Source organism: Trichoderma asperellum, chromosome 5 (genome assembly GCF_020647865.1).
Source record: "Trichoderma asperellum chromosome 5, complete sequence".
NCBI lineage: Eukaryota > Fungi > Ascomycota > Sordariomycetes > Hypocreales > Hypocreaceae > Trichoderma > Trichoderma asperellum.
In genome coordinates this window covers 2,560,122-2,574,336 of record NC_089419.1, presented here as the reverse complement: position 1 = coordinate 2,574,336, position 14,215 = coordinate 2,560,122, and the positions used below count along the sequence as shown (strand labels likewise).

The window sequence follows — 14,215 nt, the reverse complement described above, 5'->3', positions numbered from 1 at the left end:
AAAACAGGGTCTGGATAAACGATCAGCACACAAAACTCTAGCGTATACCTGAGCACCACTACCAGATTCTTTACATGCAATGATGCTCATATTACAACAACGTGTGCACTTATTCCTTACCACACAGCAGCTCACCGTCTTGTGATGTCACGCAATACCCCACCATCAAAACGGTGGCGGCAGTCCAGTTTTCAAAACGCTGAGAGTTACGGGCGACGTTTTTGCCTCTTCCGTCACAAGGCCCACATAACATCGTCGACGGCCTAACAGCATCGAGATAGCACTACCATATCAAACGTTCATCCTATCATCATATACTGGAAGCAAGGCAGAATAGTGTTGCCTCTGATGGGCATCATACCTACCCAGACAATAACCAGATACCACCGTATTCCGTATGGGAGTGAGGAATCGATAGGTTGTTTGAGCATTTTGTCATTGGCTCCACTACAACCTGGTTCAAGGTTCCTGCGTCACACGCCTGGGATCGACATCCAAGCAGCCAGGCTTCGAGATGCTTCTCTTTCCCAAGCGAATCAAGCTTTTTCATCTATCACATCCGTCATTTCGCCGACTTTGACGGATCCACCATCCTTGTTTTACCTCTTGAGGCTACGATTCTTACCATGTTACGCGGCACTATCCGTGAAGTTGAATTTTACTTTCACCTACCTACGCGTATTTGACAAAGCCAACCAGAGTTGCTCGATCTGCGGAGTCCATGGTCGTTCACCCAGATCTTGTGTGGCATATCCACCGGTCTTGCCTTTCTACGCCTGCTATTCTACACCCCACCCCTGGCCCTTCGCTTCCGTTTCTATGTGGTAAAGCATGGTGATCCGAACGAGTGGCCACCTGAAATGTTGCATTGTACTAGCTGTAGTCGTGAGCAAACTTGGTTTCAGCCAGAGCCGCACCTGATTACCCCCTGTTGATATCTGGAAAGCGAGAATGATTCCATCCCCCTTATGTGTAAATTGCACAACAACATCTGCAGTTACAGAACGGTGGTCATTTCTCATTCTCAGCGCCATCTTCAAGTCAAGGACGAGTTAGATATGTTGAACCAATTTGCGAGGCATCAAAGAGGTCAACATTTCTAATACTAGTATGGTATTACGTAGTGGTTGATTGTGGAGAGCGATGGACACAACATGCTGCCATTCACGTCATATCGCCTCAATTGGGGTATGACGCTGTGCGAGCTTGATACGTGCTCGCCGCAGTGTAAGAGAATCTACTTCGAAGCTACGCACAGTCTGTGTATATGAGAGCCTACTCAGACATGAACCATTCTAAGAGGGCTAAGTCTCCAGCACGATGATGAAAATGGCGCCGAAACCCTGACACACAAGGCTATCCGCCACTTGAAGAGCGCCAGGGGTCGTCACATCCCGATGTGTGACAACGTGGCAATCCCAACAACTATTGTTCAAAGATATTGCAGTGATGCGACATTTTTTTTTTTCTATTTGCTTCTGATTCTCGATATCTTGATGCGAAGAGGCCGCATTCGTCAGAGCTGTATCTTCAGCTTCGACTTTGGACTTGGGACAGCAGACTAGACATGCCTTGACTCACATGCAAGCTACGACATGCCTTGCCTCAATCACATGTTCACCGGTGTGGTTTTCAAAAGACAAATGAGGTTGGTTAGTAATCAAATCCATCGAGATACCAAATGGGCAGCGGTAGAGTTTGTCTCGCCGCCGCGGTGATCAATGACCTCACAAGAGGGGGAAGACGATATGCCTCAAGCCGTCCTCTGGAGTTCGAGCACTCAGAGTCAGCCAATGACGCATCTAGTAGTAGTTAGAGGAGATCTGCGATTCAGGCGAATTTGGCTGCCACTACATCCAAACTTAATTCTGGGTATAGCGTTGGATTGATACCGAATCGGTGACGATGCTTCTGCTGTCCATGTCGGGTCAATTCATTGCAACTTCACGCCACGCAGACACAAAACTCATTTACAATAGGAAAGGAGAAAAGAGACGCAAAAGAAGATGGTCATGGGTGTATCGCCTGCGTCATCTCACGCCTGCGGAACTGCAAACAGCGACAGGGATTAACATTCTACTCTGTACTCTCATCATAACTTCGTTACAGGGTGTATTTGGGGTGAGAGGGGGACAGCCCTCCAACTCTAATGACGTCTCGACCTCCTCTCTAGCGAAATAAGTTCCTTCTTCTCCTTTGACGCCACCTTCTTTCTCTTTCGCTCAATAGCCTTATCGACTTGAGATTTATTCATGTCGGCATATCTGTTCATCAGCAGTTGTTTCTTCTGCTCGCTCTTGCGCAGATAGAAAGGCTGCTTGCCCTGCGCAACAAGCTCCTTTTCCTTCTTTCGGTGCTCCTGAAGCAGCTTGGCCTCATCCTCCTTCTTCTGGCGAGCCTTCTTCTTGGACTCCATAGACAGCAGCTGCCGCTTCAGGTCTTCCTTTGCAGTGACGTCCTTGGTCTTCTTGATCTGCGCCCGCAGGTCTGCCATCTCGCTCTCGCGGTACTCTTCCAAGAAAGCGTAGTTCTTGGCAACCTTTGCTTCGTCTAGTCTACCTGTCAGGGCCTCGAACCGTGGATCGCGGGCCTTGCGGCGCGGATCGGTGAGAATTTCGCGGCGCCTGCTGACGGGCTTCTTGGAGCTCATTTCCTGCGGCGCATGTTTGGAGCTTCGTTTCGCTGCTTCCACTCGACTTGAAGGTTTCTTTTGTTCTCGTCTTAACGGCTCCTTTGTTTTAATGTTGGATGGGGCGTCGTCTGGCTCGGCATCGCCCTTATTTTTCTTTTTCTTTGAAGGTAGGCTGGCTGCCGCACGCGACAATGCGCCAAAAGATATGGATGAGAAATCCACTTTTGATTCTTCCTCTTCAGGTTCTTCAGGCTGTTTCAGAGCTCAAGGTATTAATACCAGTAGTCACGTAGAGATGTAAAAAGGGAGTTTTTCAGGTTAAATAACGCATACCTCTGAGCCAGAGTCTTGCTCATCTGAGTCTCCATCTTTGTCGCTGTTGTCACCTCCCTCTTCTGACACCTCTTCTCCTGAATCTTCATCGCTGGCACTCAATTCTGGCTCCCATTCTTCTTCTCTTCGGGCCCGTACGCGCCTCTCCAAGCCTAAGGAGGTGGATTTTCTTTTGGAAGACATATTGTGAGTGAAAGCTGCGTCAATGTGTTGTAGAGCACTAAATAGCTTCTTCTGCCAAAAGCTGCGACAGTGTTATCGCAAGTAATTTTTCTGGAGCTGGCGATAAGCAACAATTCAATTTATCGATAAGGACCCCTGTTCGCGGCAGCCATTTAGCGGGCGATTTATGCAAGTAACCCACAATTATTTCAGCGGGGCATCATTCATTAGCGATTAAAGATTCAACGCCAAAGCCCGAATCGTTCTAGAAGAAAAAAGGGCATCTCGGACATCCCGCATAGAATTAAAGCGCCCGTTTGCAACAACTCCAAGACCCTTTGATGCGGCCGCGCAAGATATTCACAGGGCTTGGCTGCTCCATCCGCGCTGTGCCTTTCCAGCTTCGAATCCGGCAATACTCCACTCGACAGTCGAATTCTTCATCTCACAATCTCTCTTGGCGTCAATCGCTTTCAACGACAAAGACAGCCAGGTCACAGGCGACGGCTCAGAAGCTGCTGCTGCAGCCGCCCATTTTACATTCTTCGACTGCATATAATTACACGCCACAGAAACGCGACAAGATGAAGCCTCAAAGCATCCAAATCCCAGGGCTGACGCTGCTTAACAATCTGACGCCCCATGCTATTGCGCCAACATCTGAAGGCGGCTTCATCAGCGCCGGTGCGGCTCCTAAATCGCAAGTCGCTGCGACAACGGCAAAGACGACAATCCCACCTCCGAAAAAGAAGGAGAACAAAAAGGCAAAGGCAAGAAGGTTATTAGCAGAGGCGCAGGCACAGGCGCAAGCACAAGCACAAGCAGCTGCGAGTCATAATGGGTATGGGCACAATCAAGACCAGTACGAATCAACCTTCTTTTCTTTAGCTCTTGCTTTCTTCTATGCTCCCTTTCTGTCAAACAAATCGAAAACTAACCAGCGCGTCTACAATTATACAGGCTCTACAACCGCACTGGCCCCAGCCTTAAGAGCAATATCAACAACAACGCCATCCGACGAGCCCCTCCAACCGGCCCTCGCATCCTCACCAAAGACCCCCCTCGAGACCCGCGCGTCGCCCCAAGCAAAGCATCCGGCGGCATCCCCGATCCCTCGCCTCGCTACATGGCCCAATCCCTAACGCCCTCATCCTCCCTCCGCCAGCCGCGCCGCATCTTCGTCATCATGGACCTCAACGGCACGCTCCTCTACCGCCCCAACAAGCGCAACCCCTTCAACTTCATCCAGCGGCCCCACGCGCGCGAGTTCCTCGACTACTGCATCGACACCTTCCACGTCGCCATCTGGTCCTCGGCCCGCCCCGAAAACGTCGACAAGATGGTCGCGCAGCTGCTCTCCCCCGCCCAGCGCGCCAAGTGCGTCGTCATCTGGGCCCGCGACAAGCTCGGCCTCTCCCCCGCCGACTACTCCGCCCGCGTCCAGGTCTACAAGCGCCTGACGGCCATCTGGAACGACCCCCGCGTGCTGGCCTCCCACCCGGCGGCCGCCACCCACGGTCAGCGCTGGGACCAGACAAACACTGTGCTGGTTGACGACTCGGCCGAGAAGGGCCGCAGCGAGCCGTACAACATCCTCCAGTTGCCCGAGTTTGAGGGCCTCAACACCGAGCCGTTGGATGTCCTTCCGCAGGTTCACGACTACCTCAATACGCTGTGCTATCAGACCAACATAAGCAGCTACATACGCGATTGTCCTTTTAAGATCAACCCAAACTATACGTTAACGCCTTCACAAGATCTCCATATAGGATAGAGAGAGAGAGAGAGAGACTACTAGCTCATCGCATACGACATCGAATACACAGCGTACACTTTGCTGAAGCCTATTAGGGCTTCATGTCTCCTAGATAGGTAGATTCGGATATTCTCTAAGAGTTTTTCATAAGGCCACTTAGAGTGGCAAGTAGATAAAGTCTTTCATAGACTTTTTAGATACCCCTCATACCTTTTCTTATTGTTTTTTTTTGTTCTCTACACACATGCACACACACATTGAAAGAAGTTGGTACAAGAGTAAAAACTCGTATTTTACGGTTTTGGATTTTGAGTCCTGCGCGGTCCTAGGCCGCTGCTTTCTTAAAGGACTATGTAGGTATTCGTAAAAACACATCCCAAATCATCATTCATTCCCACCAATTCTGGTATTTTTTTTACCCATAACCCGTTAACATTTCATTCCTTTCAATCACCACCGTCGTTGGTCGTTTATTTGAAGACCTTGCCGTCGGCGTGGGGGTACTCCTTGCCGTTGACGGTGACGGGCTTGTCCCAAGACCACTGAGCCTCAACGTAGGCACGGTCCTCAGGCTTGGAGGGGTCAAGCTTGATGAACTCGTAGCTCTCGTAGTCGGGAGCGACGTCGAAGACAGGGAGATACTCCTGGCCACGGACGACGAAAGCACCCTCGATAACGGAGTCGTTGTTGGCACCGTAGACGGAGGCACAGCCGAAGAGGTACTTGCGAGAAGCCTCCAGACGGTTGTTGAAGCCGCCGATGAGGTTGTTAGACATGAAAGTCAGGGTAAGCTCATCGTTGTACTTGTAGGCAACCTTCCACAGGGAGTACTCCTCGAAGTTGACGTTCTCCCAGAACCACTTGAGGGCCTCGGGGGTCTCGCTGTTGGAGTACTGACGCTTCCACTCATCCAGAGGAAGAGAAGCCTTGGGCAGAGACTCAAGGGGGTGCTTGGCCTTGGGGGCAGCCTCCTCCTCGGGCTCAGCGGCCTTGGGAGCGGCGGCGGGCTTAGGGGCAGCAGCAGGCTTGGGAGCCTCAGGCTTCTTGGGGGCGACGTTGGTCAGGGCAGGGGTGTCCAGGAAGGGGAGCTTCTCGGCAACAGCAGTGTAGATGGGCTGGTTGACGATGGTCTCGTACCAACGAGTGACAGCGGGGTGCTGCTGGCGCCACTGCTTGTCGAAGAAGTACTGGAAGCCACGGTAGAGGAGGCCAGCGCTGAAGAGATCAGCGAGGGTGATGCGCTCGCCGACGAGGTAGGTGTGGTGGGTGAGGTGCTCTTCAGCAGCATCAACGGCAGCAGCAACCTCCTTGGCGGTGTCATCAACAGCCTTCTTGTTGTAGGGCTTGGTGCCAATCAGAGGGGCAACCCAAGCACCGATCTTAGGGGCGACCTCGGAGTTGAAGAATGACATCCATCGCAGGATGGAAGCGTAGCTATTCAGGTTGTTAGGACTGGGTTGAGAGCCATGGTTGGAGGGATATGAGTCACTTACTCCTGCTTGGTCTTGCCGAGAAGGGTGGTCTTCTCGTTCTGGGAGGTGACTGTATCATCAAGTTAGCTAGAGTGCCACATATTTGACCCTAGAGGTAGAAATTGATGATAAAAAAAGAATAGGAAACGGGCAAGATCAGAAGTTGACGTTATCAACACAAAGAAGAGTTATAAATTTATACAGTTCTTTCAGACAGGGATAACTAAAAAATTTGTTCATCATTTTGCTAGCGGCCGTCCAAGAGGAGGGCCAGCCAGACGCGGCAAAAATTGAGAGCAGGAGAGGGGAAATTGCTGCCTGTATCAATCAATATACATACCGTAGATGGCGATAGCAATGCTCTCGCTCAGGGCGAAGCCATCCTCGCCAATGAAGGCAGGGAACTTGCCCAGAGGGTGAGCCTTCTTGTGCTCGGCAGAGATCTTGCCAGCCTCAACGAGGGAGATGTTGAGGTCAAGGCCGTTGGCCTTGGCGACAGCCTTGATGGCGGTGGCACGAGGTTGGTCCTGCAGGACGACAAGAGTGAGCAGCCTGTCATAAAAAGAGACGTTACGCGTGAGAGGGTGAGAGACTAACGGCGGTGGTGAAGAGAGTTCCGAAAGCCATTTTGACTGATGCTTGACTGGAAAGTTGAAGCTTGAAAGGAAGAGAAGAGGGATGGGGCGACGAAGGAATTTTTTTTTTTTAATGAGGGGATGTAGCTCTGCCCCGCGCGGTGGCTGGCGCAGCAGCGGTTACAGGGGCTGCTGTGGCTGGTGCCGCTGTGCTGCTGTTCGCTATCTTCACGTGATTGTATTGGATTTTCGCAGCCCCAGTCGTGTGCTGCAATCGAAAGTGAGGTTATCGAATTTGAGGTACCACGACTCGAGAGGACCGGATCGGACGGTGTTTTGGATCTCCTCAACCCAGCGACGAATAGCAATGGCGTCAATTGCAAGCGGCCTGCGGCATGCAAGGTGCGCAAGCTCGATTGCGGCGGCACCATGGCGATCATCAATCGTTCCACGACCAAGCTTCCAGCTTGCAATTCGCTCTATAACCAACGACGTCCAAAAGCCCTCCAACACCGACCTTGAAGCCTCCTCCGCTGCTGAATCTGTATTGATTCCGTACCAGGGCGTGACCCACGCGCGAGTCCTACCGGCAACTCCATCATACTTTTCGAGAGAACCTCTATTCAACGACTTATACATTGGCATCTCCAAGCTGCTCACCAAATACAACCACCTACCCACAGTGCCCCCCAGCGAGGCTCCGCAGATGCCATGGACGAAACTGGAGGAGATGCGAGCACAGATGGGAGAACCTATCAAGTCTTCACATTACGCAAAAGTTATGCGGGTGGCTAAGCGCCTGAATCTCATTGAGCCCAGTCTACGGCCGGCGGAGGTTACGGTTGCTCTGACGGAGTTTACTCGAGATATTAACCCCTTCTTGAACATGCCGAACCCGATTCAGATTGACAAGTTTGGGCGTGCCGTCGGTGTTGGCAAGAGAAAAGAGTCAACTGCTCGCGCATTCGTTGTGGAGGGTACCGGAGAGATTCTAGTAAACGGCAAGACATTGAGCGAGGCTTTTGGTCGCGTGCACGACCGTGAAAGCGCAGTCTGGGCTCTCACTGCTACCGAGAGGCTGGACAAATACAACGTCTGGGTCTTGGTCGAGGGAGGCGGCACAACAGGGCAGGCTGAGGCTATCACCCTGGCCGTCGCAAAGGCGCTGGTTGCTCACGAGCCAGCATTGAAAACTGCTCTAAGAAAAGGTATGTCATATGAATTCTCTGCTATTTTTGTACCCTGCTTCTGGCACCGACGGGAAGCTAACGTTGTATCCGCTCAGCCGGTTGCATTACGCGCGATCCCAGGACAGTGGAGAGGAAGAAGCATGGACATGTCAAGGCCCGAAAGATGCCTGCTTGGGTCAAACGATAGAAGCTGCGCGGATCCGGATTTTTTTGCGGCGTTTGAAAGCTCGCATAGGCGAGATTACGCAGGATACTTGCGTAAGAACAAGCCCGAAGGAACGGCTTACCTAGGCATGTTGGCAGCGTTACTGTACCATCCACAACAAAAAAAATGTATTTATAGAACCCTAGACGTTGCTTCATGGGGCAATTGGGTTATCTTACGTCTTACCCATGCTTTAAGTAGCATATCATAATGAAGTATGACTGGAACAAGCACTGTGCGCTGTAGCCGCTCGAGATATGCGAATAGCGAATACATCTAAACGTCAAGGATGAAATTCATTCCGTATATGGGTCTAACATTCAATAGATCTGAGAGGTCAGGAGATCCACCTCTCATTCAATCAACTCATATCCATGCTAGTATAGGAGAGCTGAAGGTTGAAAAGAAAAGAAAAGAAAAGAAAAGGGCGTATAGCGTGGGTATCAGCATCGCGTTTACGTATCGTATCACTCGTAAGCGAAGGCTCGGCGAATTGACATATCATCAGCCTTCGCCGCTCACTCAGCTGCACAGCAACAGCAAATGAGGACTGCGCGACCAAGACTTGATGTGATCAGTTCTTTGCTTTTTCGCTCTACTTTTTTCTTTCTCGGTAGATTTTCCGGTTTCGTTCCTGGACAGTGGCATCGGTCCCATATCCTGGTCGCCCGGGGCGATTCCAAGATGCTGGTAAGGATGGCAAACTGGAAATGCTACCCGTGCCAAAAGAGGAAATCGGCGACGTCCGGCAATCTATTTCCTTTTATCCTGAACCTTGTAATTCGTCCCTGGGATTATGAGGCTGGCAAACCTTCCTGCGACATGGGACGCTGCATTAAACAATACCGGAGCTTTGTGAATAACCAGTTCGTATTCCGCAACGGCTCTCGATGTCTTCGAACGCAGTCTTTCCTAACAAGTTATAATTTGAGGAATGGTGGTCTACGTATTGCTATCGTGCGTGCTGGGACATACCGTAAAGGGGCTGAGAATTGAGAGAGACTTCCCAATACGAGATACCAAACAGGGATCTCACAGTGTACCTTTGGCTGTCCAGGCAGGTTACATGCTCGCCTCGTTCTGTATGTGGTAGTCATCAAACCAATCGGTCGGATTGGGTCCTTGAGCTCAATACAGAATGATCTCAGCTCAGGTTTTGTCACATTAACCATTACCGATATAGGATGCCCATTTGCTGGAGCCTCGAGACTATGATGGCCAGCTTTATTCTTGGCTAACAATTCCTACCAATGACGTAAAATGGCGTCCCAATATTGGCAGATGCGGCTGAGGCTGCGCGAAGCCGGCTGTGCCAAGTATATTGGTGCCATTATTGCCATTCCAGGGTAATTGGCCAAAGGAAGACCAGGCGTCCAATTAATGGCCGTATAATTTGCCCAAGGGTGGCGCAGGCGAGATTTCTTTTTCGCCAATGACAATAAAGCATGTCACAATGAATATGCAGGCATGTACCGGCCATCAGGCAAGTTACATTTGCTCAAGAGAGTACTAACAGCGTCATCGTATCATGAATGGCTCAATGAGATCGCCTCACTCTACGCCCCGCCCTTTCGCCTCGCTAAGACCCGAGTCGAAGTGGGATAGGGTAGCAAGCAGCGTATGATCGGCGCTTGTTTTGGTCGCCTGTCAAATCTCTTTTGTGGCAAGCCTAAACCTGGTAGAGGCCAGGCCTGACTTATCAAAGTCGAAACTCTGGCTGCAGGGGAGCACTTCATGTGCACGGAGCATAGGCGGTTGGGGTAAAACGCGACCAGGTTCTTGACTAGCACCAGAGCTGCCCGTTCCCCACAGAGCAGCTGAATGTCGGGCATTAGCCTGATGTGCCAGGCTTGCCCGCATATGCGAGTTCTCTTTCGTTCTTCCTCCTAACGACCACCAGGGCACATGCCTGTACGGGTATGTAGGCTAGATAGCGGCACCAGATCCGCGGATAGTCTTTATTTATGGCACGTCAAACGGCGCAGGGAGGCTAGATAGAAGGATTAGCCTGTGCTTCCTGGTACATATGTTCCGCCAGGCTGGCTGCGCCTTGCAAGTACCTGCTGGGCGGTAAAACCAATAATGCTACTCCTTTACGCTCCGGATGTAACCCAGTGGTGGTGCTCCGTATTAGCAGTACTATGTAGCAGTAGCAGTAGCAGTACTAGCAGTAGTAAAGCTCCATAGCAAAGGTAGCATCCCCCAAGGATTGGATAGGCATAAAAAGAAAACGTAGCTGTTTCAGACGGTAGATGCGGGCCTGTGAGACATCAGGCCACTCCTCCAAACTCCCCCGACCAGGATCGTAGCGGCCCAACGTCTTTAATATTATGCGTCCACCGATGGTAGGCGCCTCGTTCTCACGATATCTCTTTTTCGGTGCCTTGTGATTAGTAGGACCTACATCCAAGTACCGTTGCTATTATTACCCGAAACAAGTATTGCTGCTGACAGCATGATGTGGCGGTAGTACATAGATTGAGGGATGAGGTATAATCGATGCCCTTCTCAATTCCGTTAGCGCGCTTGCTCCATAGGTGGTTTTGTGCCTGTGTAAAGTGTACGACCTGCCTTCCAAATCGCCAGATCTGCTTTAGCATACGTCGAAAAGACGCTACTTTTTTTTCAGCAGCACATGGATCACGGCTATTAAGAAAAATTTATTCTTAGGTGCCACGCTACGCAAAGCCGCGCCATCTCCACACGCGCTTTTGGCCCTCTCAGTGGCTGCTTGTCGATGGAGTCGTTGTGGAGGACTGAGACCTTTGGCCCTTAGCACGGCCCTAGCGAGGTACATTTTGCCTGTATTTGCTTGCTGCGAGCTCGCAGATTGGCTGCCTTGGACCTGCGTGCAGCATGCGCTATCCAGCAAAAAGCACGTTACTGTGGACTTTGACGCACGCTGCACATGGCCTCCCGCGCAGGGCCTCCACTCTGCGATCGAAGCTGCGCGGTCCCCTGGTCACAAGATGGCGAGTTGGCTGAGGGAGAAAAGAAAGGAAGAGAAAAGAAAGACAAAGAGAAAGAGAAAAAGAAAAGAAACAAAGAGGGTAGAGAATTCACGCAGACAGTGAATGATGCCATAAGTCTGGACCCTACTTGGAGTAAGATAAGCTGCCTTACCCGTCTCTATACCGACTGCAAGCGCCAAGTTTTAGCACCCCTTGCTCCTGCCTTGGAACACCAGTAGTTTGTGCTTCCAGCAAAGGAAAGTGCATTCTAATCTAACTTCACGTTTGGGCCCTGTACGAGTACCACGCAAATACACTGCGTCCAGCGAATAATGACCATGATAGTATATGTACTGCCTGGGTAGATAGTACATTGGAGTATTTGTGTTTGTGTTTGTGCCTGTGTTTTTCGCACAATTCCAAATATGGAGCCATCCTCTACCTGGTTGGGGGCCATTTTCTTCAACTTCAAGTCCTTCGCCCTCCCTCCTCTTCTCGTTCTTTCGGCCCAGCTCTAGGCCCAGCTTCTGGCACAGCGCTCAACCAACTGTCAAAGCCCCTGCAGGTAGGTGGCTTGGCTTGTCCAACGGGTGTGTCGATGTTTGGGGGGTGTGTGCGCCTTCACCAAGCGGTCTAGGCTAGAGCAACTGGCCTGTCTTGAGTTCAACATCCCTTTGCTTCGTCCAGCTGGGCTGGGGTCCTGGTGGGTAGCACGCGTGAAACAGGATGAGCGTCTTGTCTGGTGATTTGCTCTTGTGTTCGGTGTCTTTCGCCTCTGGCTGAGACACATAGGCTTCCTCGTCAAAAGGGAGCCAGAATACGGACAAATCCTCATTTCAAGCGCATTGCACATCGCGCAGTTGAGACGACCCGGGTTGTCGGGACGCTGTTTGGCGGACTGGGATCTGTCTGGGACAACCCTAATGCCTGGCCATTCGACGGGGAATTTCCCCTGTTGGCTGACAGGCTGCTGTTTTTGATCGACGTTTGGCCATACTTGTAATAGCCTGTTGGAAAACAATTTTCATGTGGGCAATGAAACTTCGGTCATCCCCGTGTAGTGGACTAACTGTGCAAATAGACCACTCGCTGCCAAGCTGCTGGGGCCTGATTAGCCACGGCAAAACAGCCGGCACACAAGCGCCGTCATACATAGGCTTTTGCTAACTACAGTCTGGTCTGACTGGCACGATATGAGCAGTTTCCGCTGCTTACCGCCGAGTCCCTTTCTACTTAAAGAGGGAAGCAATGAAATTACACGTCGACTGTTGGGGAATATCGGCTTGAGCAGAAAGAAGGAGAAGAAAATCCCTGCTTGATGAGGGTTACGCGTCATTATTCAGCGATATTTTGCTGCAGATGATCCAAGGGCTGCAAGACAGCCAGGAGTCTCAAACGCTCTCATTCATGCAAACGCTATGCTATGGCTTCTCCTACACGTCTGTGGCGCGTTTCTGATTCTCGCCCTACGTGCAATGCGTCTTTATTCGCAGAATGGCAGAGCAGCTGCCTGAGCATTATCGTGACAAAACTGTTACATTGGCTAGCATTATGCCTAGCTATTGAACGCACACAAGTGGACGGAGGATACCCCATTCTTAGCACTCGCTTGCATTACAAAGCACCAGCCTGCCTGGACGCGAGAAGCGTTCCAACAGGCGGCGCTTTATGCCCAAAGGACTGGAATGAAGCCTCGTTCACAGAACTTCTGTTACCAAAAGGCGAGAAACCGGATCATGTTGCCAAGCCTAAACCATCGCCGTGCCCACCTACTAAGTCAAGATGCGAATCCACTTTGTTTCGTGTCTGTGGTCTTCGGCGGAGAACAGCGACTTCTTTGTTTCCGCCCTAACCAAGACTGATTTTTCACATGTGCTTCTGCCCAATTGCGAGCCTTGGAGCAAGATCGACACGCTTGTTGGCCTGCGATTTCCACAGGTACAATATACAAAGTACGGAGCACTGCCTTTAATTTATTTTATTTTTTTGTCACTCGTCCGATTTCTCGCTGTCCTTTTATTTTTCCCTTGACCCATCGGAAGGGCCCCCTTGTCTTTGTACTTGTCCGACACCTTTGTTCCGCCATGCCGGATGACCAGGGGGTGGCCACATGCAGATCCTAAATCGACAATTCAAACTCTCACACTCCTAGCTGCAGACTAGTGACAACCTATCAGCTTGACTCGCCCCAAGTTGCTTCTTTAGGGCCAACGCAAGGTACAGAATACGACGGGGTGTCCAGCACCCCGGGTCGTGGTCTTTTCTTCTTTTTGGTACCCTGGAGCTGAGGTCCTGTCTTGGCCGACGTGGCTTTCAACTTTCGTCATGATCAAGCAGCCCTGCTTTGCTTCGCCGGCACACACTTGGACGGCATATTGCTGACGTCCCTCTTCCTGCACTTTGTGCTCCCACACCACCCACCGGCGACATGGTATACTACCTGGCTAGGGAGTATGTTGCTATACTCGTGCCTCCCTGTCTGGACGTCTTCTTTATTGCCTATTTCTCTCTCTTTTTTTATTAGCGTGGGTATCGGAGGAAACGACTTTATCAACTAGTCCCCCCCTCGGTATAAGACCCGATGATTCCTCCAACGCCAGTCACTCGTCTCCAGCAAGGCTCCATCTATTTAGTGATCTGGTATTACTGCCACTAGTGCTACTCTTCGGTCTAATAATCCCCGCCGTTTGATCTGAGCCGAGTTTCCATCCTCGCCGTCGTTGTCAAGTACAGAATTGCTGCTCTCACGCGTTCATACATCATCTGATTTGCAAGTTCATCCTTGTCATCTCTCTTTTGCTCTGGATCATCTTATCTTGAACTATTTTTGGAGAGACTTCTCTGTCAGATTTAAAGAAGGTAAGCACTCAAAGGCAAAGTGAATGGCAGCTATCTTTGTCAAGTCTCGCACTGAGATTTTCCAACTTAAATTATCATGG

The 14,215-nt window shown here is 50.8% G+C and overlaps 4 protein-coding genes across 4 annotated transcripts; 2 read left to right on the top strand and 2 right to left on the bottom strand.

The window, feature by feature from the left end:
• Positions 1 to 2,008: 2,008 nt before the first annotated feature.
• Positions 2,009 to 3,210, bottom strand: RRP36 (rRNA biogenesis protein rrp36). The gene is made up of 2 exons (XM_024902168.2): positions 2,966 to 3,210; positions 2,009 to 2,884 (listed from the first exon to the last, which is right to left on the bottom strand). Exons 1-2 carry the CDS (start codon positions 3,146 to 3,148, stop codon positions 2,147 to 2,149), a joined length of 921 nt encoding a protein of 306 aa, XP_024755125.1. The 5' UTR covers positions 3,149 to 3,210; the 3' UTR covers positions 2,009 to 2,146.
• A 135-nt stretch (positions 3,211 to 3,345) lies between these two features.
• TrAFT101_008997 (uncharacterized protein) lies at positions 3,346 to 5,205 on the top strand. The gene is made up of 2 exons (XM_024902868.2): positions 3,346 to 3,989; positions 4,088 to 5,205. The coding sequence occupies exons 1-2, from the start codon at positions 3,469 to 3,471 to the stop codon at positions 4,899 to 4,901; spliced, it is 1,335 nt and encodes a 444-aa protein (XP_024755124.2). The 5' UTR covers positions 3,346 to 3,468; the 3' UTR covers positions 4,902 to 5,205.
• TrAFT101_008996 (uncharacterized protein) lies at positions 5,110 to 7,060 on the bottom strand. The gene is made up of 4 exons (XM_024909071.2): positions 6,953 to 7,060; positions 6,696 to 6,882; positions 6,377 to 6,425; positions 5,110 to 6,317 (listed from the first exon to the last, which is right to left on the bottom strand). The coding sequence occupies exons 1-4, from the start codon at positions 6,980 to 6,982 to the stop codon at positions 5,354 to 5,356; spliced, it is 1,230 nt and encodes a 409-aa protein (XP_024755123.1). The 5' UTR covers positions 6,983 to 7,060; the 3' UTR covers positions 5,110 to 5,353.
• Positions 7,061 to 7,205: 145 nt separating this feature from the next.
• Positions 7,206 to 8,611, top strand: TrAFT101_008995 (mitochondrial 37S ribosomal protein uS9m). Its single transcript, XM_024902867.2, has 2 exons — positions 7,206 to 8,138; positions 8,216 to 8,611. The coding sequence occupies exons 1-2, from the start codon at positions 7,298 to 7,300 to the stop codon at positions 8,305 to 8,307; spliced, it is 933 nt and encodes a 310-aa protein (XP_024755122.1). The 5' UTR covers positions 7,206 to 7,297; the 3' UTR covers positions 8,308 to 8,611.
• Positions 8,612 to 14,215: the final 5,604 nt, after the last annotated feature.